The sequence below is a fragment of the Paramisgurnus dabryanus genome, chromosome 15 (genome assembly GCF_030506205.2).
Source record: "Paramisgurnus dabryanus chromosome 15, PD_genome_1.1, whole genome shotgun sequence".
In the NCBI taxonomy this organism is placed as follows: domain Eukaryota; kingdom Metazoa; phylum Chordata; class Actinopteri; order Cypriniformes; family Cobitidae; genus Paramisgurnus; species Paramisgurnus dabryanus.
This window is the reverse complement of record NC_133351.1, coordinates 6,076,141-6,101,627: the sequence shown is the minus strand read 5'-3', so window position 1 is coordinate 6,101,627 and position 25,487 is coordinate 6,076,141. Positions and strand designations below refer to the sequence as shown.

The 25,487-nt window shown below is 37.0% G+C and overlaps 1 protein-coding gene across 1 annotated transcript; it reads right to left on the bottom strand.

The window, feature by feature from the left end:
* Positions 1-1,590: 1,590 nt before the first annotated feature.
* dnajc10 (DnaJ (Hsp40) homolog, subfamily C, member 10) lies at positions 1,591-24,917 on the bottom strand. Its single transcript, XM_065252247.1, has 23 exons — positions 24,814-24,917; positions 23,251-23,525; positions 22,996-23,161; positions 22,381-22,431; positions 16,928-17,010; positions 16,707-16,838; positions 16,533-16,626; positions 16,322-16,399; positions 15,725-15,768; positions 15,512-15,643; positions 14,172-14,261; positions 13,638-13,748; positions 13,217-13,331; positions 11,549-11,676; positions 9,037-9,153; positions 8,417-8,518; positions 6,350-6,505; positions 5,945-6,078; positions 5,805-5,858; positions 3,649-3,796; positions 2,606-2,728; positions 2,418-2,522; positions 1,591-2,330 (listed from the first exon to the last, which is right to left on the bottom strand). The coding sequence occupies exons 2-23, from the start codon at positions 23,440-23,442 to the stop codon at positions 2,319-2,321; spliced, it is 2,367 nt and encodes a 788-aa protein (XP_065108319.1). The 5' UTR covers positions 23,443-23,525; positions 24,814-24,917; the 3' UTR covers positions 1,591-2,318.
* Positions 24,918-25,487: the final 570 nt, after the last annotated feature.

Here is a 25,487-nt window from a genome sequence, read left to right as displayed (position 1 = left end):
AAAAGTTCATCAAAGTTGCCCTATGACAAAAACTGGAATTGGGTATTGGTTTTAAGACAACTTTTATAAATGGTTTTGATCCACTACAAATGTTGACTAGTGTATATTGAACAGCTAAGACCAGTCTGACTTGCAGTAAACCACTAGGAACAGCCTGACCAGGAAAGACCAGCTTGAACAACTTTGACCAGTGGACAAAACTAGCCTGACCAATACTGACTAGCTAGTTCCATCTTAGACGACTCTGACAAATATTGACCAACATCACCTATATTAAACAACTAATTCCAGGCTACTACGACTACCCAGATCAACTTAGACCACTATGACCAATATTGACCACCTAAGACCAACCTGATCTATAGGCTACTGAACAACTAAGACAAAGTTAGTCATTAATTTTTTTCTTCAAGACTGATTATAACTGTTTTAAGTAGGTTACAGGTACATAGAAAGGTAGATTGGTCTAATTTAAATCCAAATAAAAAGACTGATTAGCCCTTAATTACTAATTGCTAGTTAGTCAGAATCATTCTTAAGACACAGTCTTAACGTCACAGATATGTTTACGCAACCGGTCACAGATCTGTCCAAGGCTTAACAGCTAAGACCAGTTAAAAGGTGGTCAAAACCCCCATCAAACCAGCCTGCTAAACCAGCTTTGTATTTATCAGACAGATTAATTCAAGGAGACTTACAAATTGCTAAGTGTTTTGTAAGCAACATTTTGGCTTCTAAGCTTGTAAATGTCTTTATAAGTGTACATTTAAATATTACGTGTAAATTTTCTTGGAAAATGACAAGCGGCCAGGCAAAGTTTTGATGTTAAAATTATTTTTACTTATAATATGTTGAAACGGTTAAATGCCATTTTGGTAACATTTGTGACGTTTTAATGTTGTATTTGCTCAACCAATGTCGTGAATTTGGGGCGGGACTATGTGTTTTTTGACCAATGACAGATGGTAGAATGCTTAGGAAGATTTTTTTAATCAAGAATTTACACGGTGACGCCACACAAAAGTAAGATATTTTACCATCTCTTTGCGAATATTACTCATTTTTGAGCAAAAGACTAAAAGTTAAGATTAAAGTGCTCAGAAATTGAACTGGTAAAGCTGACGAATTATTTCTTCAGAAAATGTGTTTTTTTGTGTTGAAAATGTGAGTGGGTAGCTGCTGACAAGCCTCAGTAAAGCCACGTGTTTACGATATGCTTTTACGATGTGTTTTTTTATATATGATTGTCTATTGTGCAGCACTGGCAATGTTAATTGTTAATTAATTATTTCAAGGGGAATAACTTGTAAAAAGTTTATTTACTTGGCCTATTTAAGCATGAACCTGGCATTGTTTAATGTTTACTGAGCTACTGTTTGTGTGTACACTAAATCAAAAACCAGTCAACGTAAATTTTTGCTTTGTTATTACATCACTGCCATCTAGCGGACACCTTGTGCAATGTCACGTGATTATTCACACACCGATAACACGAGAAATAAAGTTAAGATTTATTCTACTACAGCAAACATCTGCAGAAAAATGTGGTTAAAACTAAAAAGCAAACAGATAATTTAGATGGAGCTGTAGAAATGTAGAATATTGGCTTTATTACATCACTGCCATCTAGCGGACACCTCACGTGATTATTCACACACCGATAACACGAGAAATAAAGTTAAGATTTATTCTACTACAGCAAACATCTGCAAAGAAATGTGGTTAAAACTAAAAAAGCAAACAGACAATTTAGATGGAGCTGGAGAAATGTAAAAAAACTCAACTACAGAAGTCATTAAGAAACCATTATAACCAGTGTAGTGTTAGGATTTGGTAAACTTGGCAAATCTGACAGTTAAACAGAGATTAAGAATCTGTTCGGAAAAAACAAATATACAAAAGTTTCAGAAATGTAACCCAAAATAACCAGTTTATAACAGGACCAGGACATGTAAGAGATACACAAATACCCCTCAAAAAGCTGTGATAAGAAAAAACATCTGTTACAGTCATAAATACAGTCTTTTTTCAAGAAACATTAACATTGACAGTACATTCATATATTACAGTCATAAAAATTGCACTGTGGTGACCTCTTCTTGTTTCAGTAACGCATCATGTTTGCATGTGCATGTCCTGTTATTTCTTCTTTAAATCCTCTCTGAAGCAGCTGAGGTGATGATATCACCACATATCACTCCTCTCTAGGGTCCATTTGGCAGTGAACAAACACAAAAAGTCCCGCTCTCATTAAAGAGTCTGTTTATCAAGTTTTTCTCGCCGCTGAAGCTTTGGTGGATCACAAGATGTGTGAAGTCCTAAAGTTCATCCTGTGGGAAAAAACGGATTGACATCAAGATGTGTAAACACAATTAACTACATGCCAGATTGCAAAGTCTGTAAATACAGTATGCTACCTTAAAGTTTTTTCCCTGTATTGCGAGTTGCTGTAGTCGTTGTCGGAGAATGTCTGCGATGACGCTGGCGTCCCTGCTGTTAATGTGTTCTCCGCCCTGATCTCGCTAAAAATGAGGAATAGAAAGTATATAGCATTTACATTTACACTTTTGGTGGATACATACATCCAAAGATGGGTTATACTTACACGCCGGATGCCCAGGCTGGGGTAAAACCTGACGGTGGGGTAAGCCTTAATCCCGGCGCTCTGACAGATCTGGTAATGTGCCTGACAGTCCACTTTGCCGGCTCTCACCGTGCCCTTCATCATCTGCAAAGCAATGAATTAATTATGATCAGAACACTACAGCAAACTATGAGTCACGCTGAGACTTAGTAATAGATATTTTGCTATAGCTTTTTATTGTGATATATATATATTGTTTTTGTAGCTATTAGTGGGCAGGACTGCTTTGTTACACGTTAAAGAGAAATACAGAGCAGTAACTTAAGTTCAATGACATTTTGGACAAACTGCTGAGGTTTAAAGTTAATGCTAGGTGTGTCAAAACAGCCTAAAATTCAATGCATTCTGTTCAGAATTTATTTACATACATGCAAAACCTTTTCATCAAAGCATGAAAGAAAAATGCATGCGACTTGCATTGCAAGCACCTGCCAAGTTAAAGTGCATTTCTTTAAAATACCAGTACTTGATTACCAATGGTTGTTTATATTTAACAGCATTTATTTGTATGCCAATAACAGATTTACAAACTTTAATTATAAGCATCTTAAAGCGTAACTAAACCCCTGGTCAGAGCCTGACTCCACCCACTGCAATATTTGAAAAACGCAAGAAAAGTGGGCAGATCCCAACGGAGATAGAGGGGATGAACTAGTGTGTGGTGAGATCGTAACAAGGGCGTGGTGAGCTTGAACCTGCTTACGTCACGAGTCATTTCTTGGACCCAACATCCAATAGGAAAATTCAACTGCAGTAGCCACCGTTCAACCTCAAGAGGGCAGCACTCAGACGTTTTTACACCATATATTGCAGTATTGAAACACTTTATATCCAAATGTCAAAACACTTACTAAAATCAATGAACAGCACTAATAAAGCATCATTCTTACAGATCATTAACTAAAAAAAGTTGGTTTGGGGTTTAGTTACTCTTTAAGGTGTCAGGCTGACGTGTGTTAATCGGTCGTTGAATTAAATCCCAAGTACAAAAAAACCCCTCTCACCCTGGCAAGGACTTCAAACTCTGGGGCAAACTGCTGGCAAGGGCCACACCATGGGGCGTAGAAATCTAACACCCAGTGATCCTTTCCTCCTAAAACCTTTTTGGTAAAATCTTCAGGTGACAGATCCACTGAGGCTCGAGGCAGAGAGCTAAAGACAGAAGAGTCTCGGGGTCAAAGATTATAAAATGCAATAAATGCCAAACCTTTGCATCATTATAACAACTAAGTGAAAAAAAAACATGACCTCTCTAGTAACCAGTAGAGAAATTAAGATGTTATGGACAGGGTCATTATCGTTAACTAAAACAAAAAACTATCGAAAAAAAGTTATTGAAATCAAAGAAAATTTAGCCCTTTGCTAAAATTAACTTTAACTTAAAATCATTAAGTTTAACTAAAATTATTCACTGAAACAAAATAAAAATAAACTGAAATAAAATAACTGAAATTAACCTAAACAGCAACATTAGTGTAAAAACGAATAAAATGACAAAAGCTTATAGCAAAGTTACTAAAAATTAAACTAAACTTAACATGGAAACTAAAGCTAAAAATCATTTTATTTCTCTCATCATTTACTCACTCTCATATTGTTACAAATATTTCAATTTCTTTGTTCTGGATGATCACAAAGTAAGATATTTTGAGAAATGTTTTTAACCAAACCATTCGTGGACCCCATTCACTTCCATGGTATTCTTTTTTCCTACTATGGAAGTGAATGGGGTCCACGAATGGTTTGGTTACAAAAATTTCTCAAAATATCATCCTTCGTGTTAATCAGTAGAAAGAAATTAATGAGGGTTTTTAACAACATGAGGTTGAGTAAATTATGACAGAATTTTAATTTTTGGGTAATAAAAATATACAGTACAATTTGTAAGGTCTTTACTAGGGATGGACTGAAATGAAAATTCATGGCCGAAATTGAAAAAGAGGAAGAGGAAGTCGAAAACCGAAACACAGAAAGAAATTATGCCAATTATTAGTACAATTGCATGGCTTACTTTACTAAAATCAAGGCATTGCAATTGCATAAATTAATATTAAAGTTTCAAAGAAAAAATCAATTACAAATTATGAAAATATTTATTTAGCACACTGCAACAATGCACAGTATAAAATAAAATTCAAACTAAAATGTGTATCTTGACCCCACTCGTGTGTAGGGGAGAACCGGTTCAAAAGTAAAGCAGGGCGAAGGTAACAAAGTGATTTTTTAATAATAGTTAAAAAAAAATATTTATTCATATTCCACAAATTTTATGCACAGATATGTAAGAGAATAATGATAGCATTTTTCACAATGTACTGTCAGAGAGATGTTGGTTTTGCCGGTTGTTGATTAGTAACAGCTGTGAGTGATCACAACACGCTTAAGCAGGTCCGTCGCAGGATATTAAGTGAACAGTGTCCCAATGTGAAGTGAGCTAGAGTCCTTATCAGTGTCCAAACCTCCTACACAATTCCTATACTGATTCAGGACCTCGGGAGCTAAGGAACGAATAAAGACACAGTGATACTGAAATACGTCCACACCGCAAACATCTTGCTTCAGACAAGCACGTGCAGGTTTCGGTTTCTGTTTGCGTCATCACAACATTTCGGCCGTATTGTTTCAGTGATAAGTCTTTCGGACGAAAACCGAAAATGCTCTTTGGGGCCATTTTAGGCCAAAAATTTTCAGTGGCCGGATATTCGGTGCTACTGATAATAAAGTTAGGTATTTTTTTTGCATTTCTGTCAAGAGATCCTTCTAAACGTTACATATTGCACCTTTAAGTTAAAATAAAAACTAAAATAGCTCTTTATATATGCATAAGTGACATTGAATATTTACAATGAATTTGCTAGTACGACTATTTGTTTAAAACTGAATGTTACAAGCCCTTCTTTTCTTATGACCTAAAACAATAAAAACGGTCTTAGGGCTGACAGGTCTGATTCATTAATGAAACAGTTCAAGGTAATGGTTTTAATAAATCAATTTTAAACTGTGATTTTTAATTTTTAAGTAAATCTAAAGCTGTTTAGATTAAGTTATAATAATATTTTTATTTTCTATATTAAGTTTTTTTGTATTACGATATATACAGTATATTGTCCAGGACTGCTGCATGATGTTTTGAAGATAAAGTGATACTGATTCTGCTCACCTCAGCGCCCAAGTCTTAAGTGAAAATGCATCCCTATGCCATCCATTGTAAGTTCTGTAACAAATGAAAGAGGAAAAACAGAATTAGTGTGTAACTGTGTGCAAGGTACAAACTATTTTAAGTGAGAAAGGAAAGCGCACTGGTATTGGTTTCGTCGGTTGCTGTTCTGAGGGAAGAGCCGGATCTCTGGGTACGCTCGGACGTCCTCGCTCTGACAAAGCGAATGGTGTTTTTGACAATCAACTGTGCCCACATTTATAACCCCACTTAGCATCTGAAAACAGACACATGTTAATGTGCATATCTCATTGGTAGAGCTTTGCGTTAGCAGCACAAAGGGTTCATGGGTTCGAACCCAGGGGGAAATTCAAATGTATATCTTGTAATGCACTGTAAGTCGCTTTGAATAAAAGCGTCTGCCAAATGTAGTCAAAAGGTAAGATAATATGCATTACTAACAATAAGCATAAGATGTAAAATAATTACTTTGTGCTCAGATAAGTCATGAGTGGTATATGTCAGAGCGGACAGGGATTTTGTCATACCCGTGCCATTCTCCTCCATTCTGGCAGCAGGGCCTGGCAGGGGCCACACCACGGGGCATAGAAATCAACCATCCACGTTTCTGTAGACTTGCGTTTCTTTACCAGCTCCTGAAATGACTCTGGGGTCAAAGTTACCACTGCAGGGTTCACCAGATCCTGCAGATTGCCAATACAATTCATTTATCTCATCAATATCCAAACGAGATCTATGCAGCTCATTTAACTTTCTCAATAATGCAAAATTTACCTTTAGACAGTGTTTGGACATAAATGTGTATTAGCCGTGTGTGAACACAAAACTCTAAAATAAAATAAAAATCCACCTTCTCCATCTTTATTAATCCCATTAAACCAAAGCAGTCTCATTAGAATGTGACATCACACAAACAAAGCCCCGCCCACAGCCTCTGACTGACTGGTTCATTTTACACAAAAGCTTTCTAAATTAGTTTGTTAGCACGTTGTAGCGCTAATGCTGCTAAAGATACTACTGTATTCACAATTTTTAACAAGCGCTCACTGTCTGTTGGTAAGGGAATGAGGAGCTGTAGCTCATTTGCATTTAAAGGTATACACACAAAAACAGCACCTTTTGCTCCCACCCACATGGGGGGCTTTTGGACATGCTATAGTAAATGATATTTGGGCTATTTTGAGCCAAAACTTCCCATTCTAGGCACACCTGAGACTTATATTACATATTTTAAAAATAAACATAATGGCCCTATCTTGCACCCAGCGCAATTGACTTTGTCAGTGACGCATGTATCATTCGTATTTTGCACCGGCGCACAGCAGGTTTTTCCCTCCACAGACGCACGTCGGCAAACTAGGGAATGAACTTGCGCTCCCTGGGCGGTTCAGCGCAAAAAAGGAGGCGCGTTGCGGCGCAAACCATCCCTGATGCTATTTAGCAGTTTCAAAAAACAATTGCGCCACTGACCAAAAAAAAACTAGTCTAAAGTCAGTGGCGCGTTGCGCGTTGTTCATTATGCTATTTTAAGGGCGCATGCTTGACCATAATGTATAGCGTGCACAACGCGCACACACTTTGCTTATCTAATCTACACAGATGCAACAGTTATTTTTGCAAATCATAAATTGTTACAATAAAAAATATTAACACATGAGATAAGGGGAATCATAGTGGTGAGCATTGTGGTGATAGTTTTTATTTATTGTGTGGCTGCGTTAAAAAATTCTCATGCAAATAACGTTTAAAATATTTTCATAAGTTTGTTGTGTGGCTGTATTACGTTTTAATAATTAAAATGTTTTCATAAGAAACCTTAATGTATATGAACTTGATTTGTAAGTGTTCTTTGGGGTTGGACCTTGCTTGCGTTTCTTGGGTCCGATTTCAAAGCCCCCAAACCCTTTCAGCGGTGAGGGTGGACGCAGCGATGTCCTCTGCTGGCGTCAGGTCCTGTATAGAGGCAGATCCACCTCCCGTTACACGGCGTGCCCGATTTATGCTGGCAAGCTTGGGATTCCCCCGTCTCCTGACATCATTGTAGCGCTTGGCGCAATGATGGGGATGCCAGCTGATGAGACAATTGTGGCTATTTCCTCCCACGCCTGTTTAACCGACACTGATTTGGGCGGGTTTCTCCCATCCCCATACAAAACAACTTCTCTGTCTTTGACTGCTCTTACAAGAACGTCGGTCTCCTCGGCTGTGAACCGCTCCTGGCGTACGCCTGGCAAATCCGTCATAATAATAGCAACCCGCCATGGAACTTGCGTACTTGCGTTTAAAGGGAATGTTGGATGACGTTCTGATTGGTTTATTTGACGTTTCGCCCAAACCACACCTATGAATAATGAACCTACTTCAGACCAACCCCTTATTGATTTGCGCCTGGCGCAAGAGTTATTTCTCCTGCCGGGAAAATAGCAACAGCGCCCAAGATCCACCCACAAACTCACTTGCGCTTTGCGCTTCGCACTTGCGTTTCAGATCGTTAAAATAGGGCCCAATATGTGCACTTTAATGGAAATTAAAACAATATTCTGTATAGTTCATTGTATAAATAAGACAGCCCTGTCTCAATTCCTCTCTCTCACCTCTATGAACTCCAGGATCCCGTCTGCAGAATGATGACCTTCATATTCATGGATGCTGGACTTGTTAAAGATGACTGTTGTCGGATATGCATGAACGTTGTACTGAGGGCAGAAAAATACAGGAGATGAGAGCCTGCAGTCTTAAAACAGGTACTTATATCTGCTTATTACAAACAAGAAGTCGAAAATAATCCTAGATGATACATTAAAAAACGATTTGTTTGAACTCTCAGTCCAACTAAAACATAGTCTCATCAAGCAGCGTACATCAGGGGCGTGGCTACCTGCAGGGGTGACCAATGAAGGACGGGGGTGAGGATTAAAATAACGTTGTAATTATAGCAATTCGGGTTGTTGCTGCTGTTGATGCAGAGATTTCACACCTTCATGGTTTAAAACAAATTGTGGTTTCCTGTGGAAAAGTTTAAGATGCTGTGTATTTAAATAAATAAAACAGGAAGCTGCTAAGACTCTTTATTGACTACACGCTCTGCATCCCCTTGACAGGAAACCACAGTAAAATGTTAAAAAAAGCATCAGCTTCAAAACTGAGCTTTCATGCCAGATCAACCATCAAAACCTGTCACATATGAGTATGGGTGAAATGATGTGCAGTGTACCATACTGCAGAGGCCCTCGTGTACGGTACAGTCCAAAGTCCCAAATTTCAACTGTCCAAAGAGCTGGATGGAGGCTTTCCTCAGTTCAGGAAGAAGAGCTCGACATGGTGGACACCACTGTAGGACAGAAACATTAGCCATTAACTATATTATGTTTTTAGATATTACAGCTTTTTATTAGCAAATATGAACAAGCATGCCGCATACAAAAAGAATTAAATAACGTGACCCTGTACCACAAAACTATTGAGATTTATAAATCTTTCCATTGGTGTATGGTTTGTTAGGATAGGACAATATTTGGCGGAGATACAACTATTTGAAAATCTGGAATAGGAGGGTGCAAAACAATCAAAATATTGAGAAAATATTACTAACGTTAAAGGGACCATTTAACATGTCCGCCCCAAAAAAAATCAATTCATACTCCACACGCCAAACAGACGGGGGCAGTATACCTCCAGAAAAGTGAGTTGGTCTATTTTAATTTAGCAGCTGCAAATTCAGCAGCATATATCAAGTTTGATTTACATTAGCAACTAAGTTATCATTAGTCACAAAAAAAACATTCGGTCTCATTAAAATTGCAATGTTTTCCGCTACGTTTCGTGCGTCCATTTGGTGTTCATTATAATCGAAGACATTTCAAGCTTCTTAGCTAATGTTACATTTTAGCATCAGCTTGGTAGATAACGGGTGAAAACCGGATCGGATCCGTGGGTAGAGCTAACTATTAAACGTTAACAGCTAAGGATGCGCAATAATTTGCATGCGATAGTCATTGCGCTTCTCGTCAGTAAAGCCGGTTTATTGATTAAAAGTGAATCGCCATCAGCTGCTTTCAGATGGAGCCACATTTACTGCACAAAGCCATAGTTCATGTACAAGCTGAGCATAGGTTATGGCAATGCCTATTATAAGTGAACTTCTAGCGAAATACTAACAGCATCTTACTTACCAATCGAAAAGAAAAGTTGTCATTTCGGAGTCGAACCTCATTTCTTTCATGTTCATTAGTTGTCTCCAGCGATGAAAAGCAGTGCCAGTATTTACTCTGGTTCGGTTACTTTATTTATCATATTTTATTTGTGATTCCGAGCGCGTTGTTCCCTGCAGCAAATGTTTGTGGTAGTGGTAAATGTCTCTTGCTTTAGCCATTCTTCCGCTCTCTTCCCTGAACTGAAATACGTCCGAAACCCCTATTGCAAGGCAGGAAGGCATCAAGGCATGTCGGAATCCATGGCTGTCCGAATTGCATTTCTCTGAGCTGCATTCATAAATCTTAAATCAACAAGTCAGCTGCCTTAGTTTTCGGACGCAGCGGTAGGGCTGTACTCCCACTTATTCGTGTATTGCAGTTTGGCTGGCGGTTATGTGCGTGGCCCGCATACCGCCTCCCATGGTCGAAACTGGTATTACAACACCAGTCGGGCTGTAGCTAGTAATTTAGCATGCTAATTCAGATTGATATTTCTGCAGCACTATACCTTGTCATTTTTTTAATGACATCTTTGCCCTTATTTCTTCTCATTCTTTTGATGCGTGTAACTAATTTTTAAAAATCTTTTACCTCAATTATTACAAATGGCACCTTTAAATACATTTTTATATATTTATAGTAGGAAATTTGCGAAATATCTTTATGGAATATGATCTTTACTTAATATAATGATTTTTGTCATGAAAGAAAAATTTATATTTTGACCCCAGGGTTCCCACACTTTAGTTTACTTTAATTTCAATGACCTTTCAAGGACTTTCCAGGTCCAATACCCTCAAATTCAAGGACTAAATGTGGGGACACATTTCAAGTGAGAGCAAGGTTACATCGTGTTACCTTAAGTTTTAAGATACATTGTTACAGTTCCCTTTCGAGGGAACTCACGCTGCATCACTGCGGTGACACTTTGGATACGCCTCTAGGGGTAAGTGTGTCTGAATTTGTATATCAAATTCAACCAATGGTGAGGCTTAACAACAAAGAAGTATACCGCTATCTGAAATATTGCCAAAGATGACGTTATAGGGATGCAGGAAGTATGGCAAGGGAGACGCAGCGTCTCGTTCCCTTCTCAGGGAACAACAGTTACATACGTAACCAGATACGTTTTCATGTGTCACAACTATGCAAAAAAAAAAAAAACGTTTGGTATGAATCAACATTCGCATACAGAAGATATAAGCATTTAAAGAGAACAGTTTAGCACGTGTGCTTAAAAAGTCTAGAATTTTAAGATATTATATTATCCTACACTATACAGGGAATTAAATGGATTTTTCCAGAAAATTTCATGCATAAAATAGATTTAAATTTTAAATAACTTATGGTGATTTTTTTGTTGTTTGCCACTTTTATTATATGAACAAATACATGATGATCAAACCTGTAGATAATTATACACCATCCTGAGTTTGGTAAATCAGGCACCGGTAGGAAGTTAACACAGATGTCTTTCGACAGTCTTTTATCAGATGTGTGTAACAGATAGTTTCATAAATATTAATAACTTACAGGAGCAAAGAAGTCAACCAGCCAGGGCTCCTTCTCATGACTGGGGAAGTTCTCAGGTTTAAGCGTGGTCACATGAGCGTTGACGCTTTCCTTTGCAAAAGCTATTATGTTATACAGGGCATCTTTACCTAGGAAATGAAAACAGCATTGCTGGCATCAGAAAACAGTTAAACATTTTACATTTTACTGAACAAAATTTTATCAAGTTGGACCTTGAAGTGTTTAGAAAGCATATCACATTGTTTAGATGCAGAATGTTTACTTTTATCAAAGTCATATAACCCTAAACTACATTTTTGAGATTTCATCATAAAAGACACTGTGTTACCGTATGTTAATTCATAAATGAAACTGGTTATTTTCAAGCTTCCGGTTTAAGTTCATCTTCGTGTCAATGTCACAGTACGTGACTTTTTTTATTGACAATGATGACTCATCAGCATCTTATAATATTCATGAGACTGCATGTACTTATCCCATGAGAAGACACCTCATCTTATTATTCAGACAGCATTTGTGGTTTCCCATGACAGGTGGTTCAAACATTAAGATTGCATACAGTGAGAGATTTATTAAAGGAAAACCACAGTTTTTCAATATTTTACTATGTTCTTACCTAAACTTAGACAAATTAATACATACCTTTTTTTTTAATGCATGCACTTAATCTTTGTACAGGGCGTCGTAAATGTGTTAGCATTTAGCCAGATTTAAAGCGATGATCAAAACATACACGGCATTTTTACTGTTTTTGAATCAGTGGATGCTTAAGTGTTTTATAAGTTGGGTAAGTGCACCACCTAGTGGATAATAGCGGAAATATGGATTGCCGTAAAAACTCAGGAAAGCGTTTTCTCTTTATTGACGAGATAACTCGTCAATGATGGGGAAAGAGTTAAAGGTGGGGTGCATGATCTCTAAAAGCCAATGTTCATTGACATTTGAAATCACCTAAACAAACACGCCCCTACCCCAATAGAATCTGTACCTTCTTTTGATAGACCCGCCCCACACATACGCAACCCACGCCCCTTACTACTGATTAGCTACAAGTGTGTTTTGGTACTCGGCCCGACTCCCTTTTCCAAAGTGTTTTTCAAAAATCATGCACCCCACCTTTAAAGATATATACTTGTATAATGTACGGTGAGCTTACAAAACTATGTATATTTTATTTTTGTTTTGTGTGTTTGTTAAATTGCAGAGCATTGCATTTTGGAAACTGTGACGATTTTAACTTAAAGTAAAATAAAACAGTCTAAGGTTACGTTTACGCAACAACAATGTAAAGGTTTTTCCTTTGCATGCTTAAAAATTTCACATGTTATTACAACGCTGTCAAAAAGATCCATGTTTTTAATCCACAATAATGACTAAAGATGTATTATGACAGGCTAGTAGATGCAGATGTTACTTTGTAAAGAAACAATACACGCCTGCAGACATATGGCGCGTGAACTGGGACAGGGGTATAAGATAATGCCAGGGGGCCCCAGTTTTATGACATTTTATAAAATACATTAATTTATTAAAATTAAGTGTAATTAAACCTCAGAAAAATAAGGCTACTAACGAACAGCATTGCATTGTATAATTTAATATTGTTTTTTAATTCAAATTCACTTTGAGATTGTTTTATGTCATGAATTTTGTTTGGGGGGAACTCACCATGATGGATCTCATAATCATGAATTCCAAGCCCTTTAAAAACAGCCACACATGGTTTGTGAATATATAGAGAAGCACAGAGCTCTGAATTTGAGATGCAGTCCACCTTCCCCACCTGTACAGATAGAGAAAATACAATCCAATATGAGAAATCATGACTTCTGTACTGATTAAAGACAGTGTTTATCTCAAATGTTGTTTCCAAACAAGCATAACCTGTATAATAAACCAGCATTCCATAAGACACTAAAGGTGTTATGAAGAATGTATAAACTGCTATTGTAAGTAAAAAAAACAGAATCCATTTTTTATTTAGTGTTTAACACAAGATTCAGATGAACATGGAGGTGAAATCGAATAGGAAATTTTCGAATAAACTATTTCTTTATTGGATAAGATGACAAAGAGACAAATTAGTCACCTGTATGTGAGAGTCTTTCAACAGAGATTTGAGTTTTTTAAACTCATGTGATGCCAGGTCATCATGTCCAAATGAGAAGCTGATGAGCCATCGATGATGAGCCAATTTATGCTAAAATGCAAAAAAAAAAAATAATAACACAAGTATCTTTCAAGACAATTTAACATTGATAGACAGTTATTTCACAATTATATTCTTCGCCAAGTGTTAGTTTCCCATGTAAACATTGATACACGTAGTGTTGGGTGTGGTACAGTTCAATGCAAACACACACGTTTTTATGTTTACATATGGTGTTAGTGATAACGATATCATGCACATCTCGTTAGTAATGCCGTTTTTTTGATTAGTAGTAAATCCCCATCACCTGCATTCAGATGGAGCAGCATTTACTACACGAAGCCGTAGTTCACTGACAAGCTGGGCCATATTTGCCGGTCCATGGTAATTAATGCGAAATTGACCCGATGCAACTGACGAGATGTGCACGACAATTCCACACGATTTATCGTGCAGCCCTACTTGTGTTCTTACCTCAAAGCTCTCTTTTGTAAGCATCTCCAAGTCAGGCAAATGTCTCAATACTTGCGCATAAATCTCCTTAGCATCCAAACTCTGAATAAACTGCAAAGTTGATAAAGTCTTATTAGTAAAATTAAATTAGCTCTTTTGAAAAAAATATTTGCCCTTTTCAGCACATTCAGCTTAATTAAAACATTTTAAAGAAAATTATCTTTTTAGTTAAATTTTTTTAAAGGTTTTACAGTAATGCCATTAAAATTAAAGTGCAAAGACATGCAATATGATATAAAATACACACCGATTTCTCAATAACTTTCAAACTATGCTTCACTGGGGTCACACAATATATTGAAATCATCGGAATAGTGCAAATGTGTATATAGCAATGGTCTGCAATAACTAAATATTTTTATAATTTCAAAGTTATGTATATTTAAAAAAATGCATGCACATTCTGTGAAAGATAATCAACAATCAAAAAGAATGAAAAAAATATACGATGGCTATTTTAATTCTATTATAGTTCAAATGAATTTTACAAATTTTATTGTATAGCATATCAAATATTGCATTATTTATAGTTATAGCGCATATTGCATTTTCTTTAAAGGGACAATAAGTAGGATTTACCCCCATCTAGTGGTGAAATTGTATTTTGCATTCAAACGAATAGTGCTCTCTAGCGCCTCACTTTTCCAAATGCGTGTTGCAACTACGGTAGCCGTTATGTAATCACTGATCTCCTTGTCCGTTTCAGCTGGTTCACGTGTTCTGAATGAAAACGCGTTTTGGAAACGCGTTGGTAGGCTAGTGCTTTTTGTTCCTCTTTGCTATAACAGTTTATCAATACTGACCCTTTAAAGTCCCTGTAAAGTCAGATATTAAATGCGTTCTGGGTTTGTGACACCACAAAAAAAGTGTTATTTACCACCTAGCAAAATTCGAATGATAAAAAAGCCAAACAAATAAAATAAGTGATCAAAATCTTGGAAAAACCGTCAGGATTATGTCCGCTATCTGCGCTGAAACCACGCCCACTCGCGGAAAAGCTGCTAGTCTATCTCAACTTTCAAATACTACTACAATCGAATGGATGCTCACGATTGTGTTAGGGGCAGGGCAATGTACACTGGCTCCAATGCGTCATCGAGCCACCGTTTTATGCCCTCCTAAACAAACTCAGAAATGGTGAAAAACTATTTAAAGATCTAACTCTGCAATTCAGTACTACATAGTTTACAGTCTTTGTTGCTTGTTCCTGCAATACATTTGTAATGCGTTCAGAAATTCAAGACTGACAGCCCTACTTTTCAAACAATCACTTATTTAAAAATGTCAGATGGGATCTTTACCAATACACTTCCTTTCTGTTCAAGAGAACTACCAGGAGGAAAAAGGGCCGTCGTGCTGGTGGTGACGTCAAAGCTGTCACACAGATCCCCCTGTTTAGTACAATCCATCCAACCTACATGTACAAGACCATCCTAAACAAGGAAACAATGGATTATTCACAATCATTATTGGGACTAAGGAACTATAATGATTAAGAATCACACAACGCTTACCAACATTCCAGCGAGCTTCCGTCTCGTCTGAGATTCCAGGCAATCTATGAGAAACACTGAAGTTTTAATGACTTTTCAGCAAGACCGAGAACGATTCTGGGTTTACTTTATCTAACAAAATTATTAAAATTAAATAAGATGCATTACTATTTCCCTTTGAATTGAACTGCCAAATGAAATACGGCCAAAGGAATGAGGTGGTTTTTCAGGGAATACGAAAAAGGAACATGCGGCAAAATATGCAATACATTTTTATTTTGCATTAACAGGTCACCTAAAGTGCATAATAAGTATGCGACTAAAACTTAATTTTGTTTTCTCACGATAAGTCATTAAAAAACCATGGGGACTTCATATGGTGCCACACAGACCGGCATGCGGATAACATAAAAATATCGCGATTCGAATCACTCACACAGTATTTTGATTTAATCCGCATGTCAGTCTGTGCGGCGTTGTATGAAGTCAAACCCACCCTTTGTCATGCGAGAGAACAAAATTACATGTTAGTTGCATAACATCAGTTAATGGAAAAGCTGTCATTTCGTAATTTTTTGTTGACATTTAAAAAAAATATCGCTAAAGCTATTGTCATACCTCCAGTATCAGCACAAAAGGTTATTAGCCATCCGATTCTTTCACCAAACGCCCGATCAATCTCAGTGAAGATATTGCCTGAAAATAACATAAAAACCATTGCAGATTCTTACAGTTTTCAAATGCTAAAACCATGTAGGGAAATACTGTTTTTAATGTGACTTTTGGACCCCACTAAATAAGAAAAATCCCAAATATCAAAATCAAATACCTTGCCAAAGTTCAGTCACTTTGCTTTGCACATACTGCATGGCAAACGCGATGAGATTTGATTTTGATCGGTCGCCATAGTATTTCTCTGGATTCTGTTGGTATTACATTGAGATTTTAGGGTCAGTGTACAGTACACATACACACATCCTGACGAAAAGCAACACGTTCTTACCATTCCGGATCTGAACACATAAAGGCTGGGGTAACTGCTGACACCTTTACTACGGCACAGCCTGCCATTGTCACCACAGTTTACCGCACCGATTCGAATCACCCCATCCATTTCCTTCGCAAACTCCCGCCACTGTGGGACGCATTCACACGGTGGTCAAAAAAATACACTACAACATGCATTGAGAAAGCAAATATGCAATGAAGGCTTGAGTTACGTACCGTGGGGGCGAGGTCGTGACAGTGCGAGCAGCGTGGGAAATAGAAATTCACAAACCAGACCTCTCCAGAATTAACCGCTGCATCTGTGGAAAGAAATAACCATGTGACCACCAGCATTAGCAAAAACAGGTCAGATGTCTTTTTGAAAGAAAAAAATATGAGATCAGCTGAAAAGTAATGGGTGAATTAAACAAAATGTCAAAATATGTGACCCTGTCTATGAAATCCATGCTAAAGCCGAGATAAGATTGATGAGATTAAGAGCATCAAAGTTTGATTTCAGTCAATATTAAAGATATCAAGGTTATATTTTCATCTTGACTTTACATTATGTAGATTTTATGTAGAAAACAGTAAATTATAGGGGTGCACCGATATATTGGCCGATAACTAACAGCGATTTTAGATCGATAAGGACTTACTGATAGGGCTGTGACGGTTAGGATATTTTCTCACCGCGGTGAAGCATAAAAAAAATCATGCGGTTATGCGGTTAACCGCACAACAGTAACCCCCAAAGCCCAAAAGCACAACCCCCCACCCCCGCAAAGCATCGGAAACGTCTTCTTATTTATTATTAAAACAACAAATTATATTAGCAATAACAACATAAAATAATATTTATTTCCATAGGTATAATATATATATATATATATGTATATAGCAATACATATATATATTTTATATATAATATATATAATAATTATATAATTTTTTGTCATCGTTTATAACCCATTTTGTACAATACATTTCATACAATAGCAACCTGAAAAAAACTAGAAAGAACATGCCGAGCTTAACATTGTTTCTTGTAAGCAAAACCTTGATTCCAATTTCTTTAGACATTTTTAGAGTGTTTTTCGGGTAACACTCCGTGGATATAACGCACTCCTCCAAACGCAACGGGTTGAACGTTAAATAATTTATTATATACCCAATAAAATGGGTTACAAACAATGACAAAAACTGTTCCATAATTCATATAAAACTCAAAAGAAACAAAAATAAATACTATTTCATGTTACTATAGTTAATATGTTTAATTATAATTTTTCAAAGCAGATACGAAATGAAATAATGTATTGCATCATCCCGTAAATAACTGCGCAAAACTTATGGATACTCCAATCAATGCTTTAAATTACTGCTGTCCATTTACATAATCAAGAAGATAATAAAACTTTTTTGATCCCGAGCTGGAGAAATTAGTTTACAGCATTAACGGGTCACGCGGTCAGTAAGCCCTCACCTGCCTGACTGATGTCACTCTGGTACTTTGCTCCTCTCGCAAAAAAGTCTTGGAGATTTCCAACTGTCGTTGCTGGGCTGAAGTTTTATGCTTTACTAAAGGTATGTTTGGTGCTCCCAAGTCCGACAAACGCCACATGATAGTTAATCATCACAAGATGTGATTTTAGATAGTGGCATTTCCTCGCTACGATAGTCAGACATATAGGTCTACAGCCGACCGCGCTAGCCTTCATAACTATAGTTGGCATGTTTGACCATTATAGTTTTAAATAATTATGCTATTATTATCAGTACCAACGCGCATTTCGTGCTGCCCCTGCCCGGTGACCTTCTTGCGCCTGAATAATGTAATGCGCGTGGCTGTGAGATTTCCTTGCACTTGAGATTTTGTTATTCGCGCAGTGAGTGAGTTGGTACAGTTCCATGCAGGGGCGGATCTAGAAATTTTTTTATGGGGTGGCAAGGGGGTGGCATGAGAACTACAAGGGGTGGCAATGAAGTAAGCGTCCTTGCATGGTTGTCGTGGATACAAGAAATTATCTACTGTATATACTATATTCGGTGTATACACTGGACCTCAAATTTTTATAACATAAAAAACGCAACAACAAATGTTCCTATAAGTACCCAAGCGGCTACCTTTAGCATCTCTACTGTAGCACCCTTTGTCTTAATACTAAGTTAATACATACATCTTACCATTATCTAAAAACACTGACTGTAACCATGATGGGCAAAGTTGAACAAAATGGTATAAATACTGTTATATAATTAAAAAAGTTTTGCCTAGTTTATATAAATGTTAAACATATTTGAAAGGCACACATCTCTTTCTCTCATAACCCTCTTCTCTAATCCTTTCACTCACTTGATGATGGATTTATGTCTTTTCACTTCTTTTTAGCTCTTTGCCATCCATATGTTTCTTTCTTTCATGACTTCATCAATTCCTTTCCCTTCCACAACATATTTTTCTGTTTTATTTGTCCCTTCCACTCCCATAGTATTTTATTTTTCTATTCTTTTAGGTTAGAAAAATGGATATCAGCCTTTCTTTTCATAGTATCCTGGAAAATGCAGCATTGAGTTTTGTCTTTCAAGCTTTCTAAACATACACAACACTGAATAGTTTTGTCTCCTTAATGAAGACAAACAAAAACATTAGGCAATATCATAACGAGTGATTTCATATGCACGTATGGAATATTTTGATGGCTGCAGTAGCTGATAAGACATGACGGGCTAACTCTAGAAAGAACTGCTTAAAAGATATTTACTGCTTACACAAACCTGCAGTTCGGTTGTTTTAACTACCAAGCAAGTACCTCAGGCAAGCAACAGTTTAATTTTGTATTTTTATCCTGATGCAACATTTATCTGTAAAATATGACCGTATTCAGTACTCTGATTTGCTGATGTGATGCTCAACTTAATCACTTTAAGACACTAAAGAGAAACCACTAATGTTTTGACAGCATGTGATGATGTGAGGTGCTTTATTAGATCAGAATTACTTTCTAAAGACGTCACGTGAAGAGACTCTTTCTTCATATGCATAAGTTGCACGTCCATAATCATTCTTGCCTTTCACCTCAACGATGGAAAAGTAACGTTTGTGCTTTTTATACTTTGTGTTTGCGTCCGCTACCTTTGTTTTGAGATCGTTGTACTTCCCATCGCTCTGTTGTTGCGGGTTTGTGCGACTCGGAAGGGATGGACTGCAGCGCGAGAACCGGGCTGCGTGTGAGTGCCTTGGATGGGGCGATGCATCCTTTCACGGCAGTTTCCAAAAGTCTCCAACAACGCCACAAAAGATCGCTAGATTTGTCCTAGTCGCTTTTTTAATAAAGTCGCTAAAGGGGTCTAAAAGGGTTGGCAAGTTGGCAAGACTGCGCGGACTTTTTTTACGCTGGAAGGACTTTCTGCTCGGACTGACTGTTCGTGTTGCTTCTGTATGAACTCTGCTGCCTCTGGTTGGCTAACGATTGAAATTAAGCCAATCATCATCATTGTCCCACCCCCTCTAAGACACACACACCAATCATCGTCAGATATGTGTCTCCCACCCCTAAACACACGCAAAGAAAAACTACATTGCCTTTCTGGTTAAAAGAGCCTTCTCGGGTATATATTATATATATTAGGATACAAGCGCTGGGGTGGCATATGGGGTGGCAATGCTTTTATTTAGGGTGGCAACTGCCACCCCGTGCCACCCCAGTAGATCCGACCCTGGTTCCATGGCATGCAATAAATATCAGAGCACCTGGGCATGACGCGCTTAAATTAATGGCTTCATGTTTAAGAAGATTGCGCCCGTGACAGTAGGCTATTGTGTGTATTTAAGTACTGAAACTAAGTAATTAAATAACAATTACAAGACATGCGCACATAATAAACCCCTATATATGTTTAATGCACCGTCCCTCCCCCTTGTGCGGAAAGCAGTTTTTTCTCTAGAACCCTTGAACACAGGATGGAAGACAGTAAATTATGATTAACAATGACTTTTGTGGATAGTTCATATCATACACCATATGACTTCTGTAACTTTCACCAGCAAAATAAAGAAAATATAAAAAAGTGCGGTGATGACGATGATGAACTCAGCACCGCGGTTAGCATCTCATTACTGCGGTGATGCGGTGACGCGGTTATCGTCACAGCCCTACTTACTGATCAAAAGCCGTAGTACATGAAATAGCTGTGAATAATATCAGCTGTGCGATTCAGAATAGTTATATCGCCCATGTATTATTAGTGTATATCGCCATTTATCGGTGCACCCCTAATAAATCACAACAAAAATAACTTCATCTGGATTTTAGAGACTGGGTCACAATTGTTTAGGTCACATTTCTTACTAAAACAGGCTAATTTTTGGTCAAATTTCTCTTTTGCTGTATTGCATTTACTTTTATACATTTGTAACACTGGCCCCATAAAACCTATTCGTAAGGGTACATTTTTTTGAAACTGAGATTTGTACAAAATCTAAAAAGTTGAATAAATAAGCTTTCTGTTGATGAAGTTTGTTAGGATGGGACAATATTTGAAAATCTGGAATCTGAGGGTGCAAAAATCTAAATACTGAAAAAAAATTGCCTTTAAAGGTATAGTTCGACCAAAAATGATATTAAACCCATGATTTACTCACCCCCAAGCTGTCCGAGTTGCATATGTCCATCGTTTTTAAGACAAACACATTTTCGGATATTTTAGAAAATGTTTTAGATCTTTCAGTTGATTAAATGTAATGTTACGGGGTCCACCCATAGTCCACGACCTTCAAGTCCAAAAAAAGTGCGTCCATCCTTCACAAATTAAATCCAAACGGCTCCAGGATGATAAACAAAGGTCTTCTGAGGGTAATCCGTGTGGTGTTGTTGTAGAAATATCCATATTTAAAACTTTATTAACGAAAATAAATACCTTCCGGTAGCGCCGCCATCTTAGACTCCTCTGTATTCAGGAGAGAGTATTAGCGTACTGTACGCACTTTTCTTAGTGACGTATGACAAATTCGGAGGGCGGAGGCACAGAGCAGCAGCAGAGTAGCCTCCGTAGGCTGCGTAAGCTCTCATCATGAATGCGGACGCGACTAAGATGGCGGCAACTCGGACAGCTTGGGGGTGAGTAAATCATGGGTTTAATATCATTTTTGGCCGAACTATCCCTTTAAAGTTGTCCAAATGCATCATTAGCAGCTGCATCCACTTACAAAAATAAAGTTTTTATATATTTACAGTAAAAAAATTACAAAATATCTTTATGATTTTTGGCATAAATGATAATTTTGACACATACAAAATATTTTTGGCTTTTGCTACAAATATACCCAATGCAACTTATGACTGATTTTGTGGTCCAGGGTCACATTTGATAGATGCTTTTATCCAAAGCGACTTTACAAGATATACATTTTTAGTAGCATGCATGTTCCCTGGGTCCGAAAACTGATAACTGTGTATTTATATCCACTAGCATCACAACAATTGCAAAAAATAATGATAATTCAAACAGGGCACAGATCTCCAAACTCTTTTCAATGTTGCAATGTTTTGAAAGTGCAGGAAAGGCAGGGGAAGTCTATGCAAAATATTTTCTTTTCTAAGAAAACGTGACCTGATTTTTGTGAGATTCAAGCAAACAAACACATTTTTAGGCATATAACGCATCTGGGTCAAACACTCTTTACTTACCAAAGTCTCCTCTGTCTAGCGTAGTAATTTCTAGGTCATCGTCATAAATGCCTGAAAAACAGAGTTAAATGTATAGAAATTTTAATAGTACAGACAGATATTGTATATCTTTAAAGGGGACAATTCACAAGACTTTATTAAGATGTAAAATAAATCTTTGGTGTCTCCAGAATTCGTATGTGAAGTTCTAGCTCAAAATATCACATAGATAATTTATTATAACATGTTAAAATTGTCACTTTGTAGGTGTGAGCAACAGGTGCTGTTTTAGGTGTATCCTTTAACATGCAAATGAGCTGATCTCTGCTGCACTGTATGGCATTGTCGTGGTTGGATAGTGCAGATTAAGGGGCGGTATTATCCCCTTCTGACATCACAGGGGAGCCAAATTTCCATTATTTATTTTTTCACATGCTTGCAGAGAATGGTTTACCAAGTGAAGCTACTTAAGCTTTTTGACATTTTCTAGGCTGATAGAAGCACTGGGGACCCAATTATAGCACTTAAACATGAAAAAAGTCAGATTTTCATGATATGTCCCCTTGAACAAACGACACCTTCATTTTCTATTGGTCCTCCGTTTAAAAACATCCATAAAGACTTGAAGCAAATTACCAAAATCATATCTGTAATAGTTCCAGCTTTCATATCTTCCTCCCTGCTGTTCATCTTGCAAGCCCTTCTCTCCATATTTGTCATATTTCTTCCTCAAGTCTTCGTCCTTCAACACCTCATAGGCCCGATTGATCTTCAGGAACCTATCATGGGCCGCTTCATCATTCTGAAAAGACAAAATGAAAGCGTTGTCAGTTTCGCATGAAAAGACAAAACACACACGTCTTGATGGCATGCGCTAATAAAGCTACTCACTGGGTTTTTATCCGGATGCATCGTGAGAGCGAGCTTTTTAAAAGCCTGTCGAATTTCACGAGTACTGGACTCTCTAGAAATACCCAACAGCTTGTAGTAATCTTCATCGGAGGAAATAGCTACAAATAGCCATACTGCGACGAAAGCAAACAGCAACGTTCTCCTCGCAGGTCTCTGGTGCAACATCTCCATCGCTGAAACTTGAAGATTTTTAGGGTTCTAAAGGCGAAGAAATGTTTACAGGAACCTGTGGATCATCACTCTTAACAAGGGACCTTATGAATGATGAGAGATGATGAGAGATAAAAAGAGAAGAGGAAATGTACACGTATGTGTTTACAGAGGGTGGAGCAACTTTCTTGAGCTGCAATATATTCTGCTATAATACACATCAGCTTTGCTTTTGATTACATCATTTAACATGCAATGTAAGTTTTGTCCCCAACTATGGAAGTGTTTATGTACCAAGGGTTGATTTGAAAAGATTTAAACTTTATTATTTTTGTCGTGTAGATTGTGTCTTTAATTTAGGTTTGCAACTTTCCCTTTATGTATTGATTTTATCCTTTTTACATCGTCATAGACCCAGATGTTCAGTCTTAACATATAAGACATATATTTTATTTTTTAGAAATTTTGAGATAAATAAAGAAATTAAATAAAAAAAGATTTTACAAATGTTATTTTGAACAACAATTCTGCCAATGTAAGAGATTTCCTTACTGAAAAATCCAGCTAAAATCAGCATAAGCTTTTAGCTGGTTTTAAGGTGGCATAAACTGCTGGTAGTTGGTTTTAAGGTGGCAGGCAGCAGCTGGTAGCTGGTTTTAAGGTGGCAGTAGCTGGTTTAAGCTGGTCCTCCAAGCCTTGCAAAGTTTGAAAAGTGACCAAATAGCTAAACCAGCTAAAACTAAGCTGGGAGACCAGCTGGTTTTAGCTGTTTTTTTCAGTAGGGTTTTAAAATGTAATCTTCATTATTGTAAAAATAACAAAATTCTCTCATAATATATTCACTGTTGCATATATTAAATATAATAAACGAGTGCAAAATATTATTAACAATCTGTTTTGTATGAGGATTAAAGTTCAGGGCTAACAGTTGAAGAAATCTTTATGTAGCATCTAGGCTTTCTTTATAACAGTACAGTAAAGTAAAGTAGTTATTATTGTAAGTAAGTTAGTATAATATTGCCATGTATATTATATGCATCACTTTCTTGCTGTAAGTTCCGCTTGTGCATGAAACTTATTTACAACCAGTAAAGTTTCAGCTGTGTGTCTGTGAGAGATCAGCTCAGGTTACGTTTTTAAAGCGAAAGCAAATATGAGACACGTTGGTTTAGTTTAACAGGTCGATTTACATTAAAACCCTTTTAAAACTTTCATGCATTCCCAGATGCTGATGTGAGATTACAGGACCATGATAATATCTGGTAATGACTGTATTCGGGTAAATCTTTGGGAAAAAGGTAAAGTAAGTCATCTGTAGACATAAATCATGTAACATCAGTAGCTGCTGGATGATGTTATATATATATATATATGTTGATATATTAGGCTCACCGTCTCGCGAATGTTCTGTAACACTCCTCCTCCTTCCCCTGTGTTTCTCTGATTCACCGGTTTCTTCTTGCTCTAACGGTGTGAAGCTATTCAGCGGAAAAACGTCAGAACACAGTACCGGAAGTACGTGCTTTTCAAAATAAAGCGCTCTAGTGAATGAATTATGAGAGTGCAGTTAGTACATCTATGTGCAGTAACGTTAAAAAAAAAAACACTAATAATAGTAATAAATAAATTAATTCACATTACTTAACCAATAAAACATATTCTAAAAATAATAGGCCTACTTGAGGAGAGGATTTTTCTCCAGGCATGTTCCCTGGAGAAAACCATTTGAAAAGGGGGAAATAAAAACGATTTTGAAATGTAGTTATATATATATATATATATGATCATCATACTCCAATACTGATGCCAGAATAATGTAAATGTTTCAGCAGCAATAAAACATAAATAAATAAAAATTACAAATAAACCATTTTAAAATAGATTTTACACTAACTGCAACATAACACGATTAAATGTGTTTTTATCTGAAAGTAAATAATAAAACAGATCTATTCCACTGTTGCAACAACCACATTTAAGCTATGCTATACATACACATATTTTAAACAAATGTCAGTGCACATGTAGGATTGCTGTAATTTGGCTGTACTTGAAAAGTGACAATA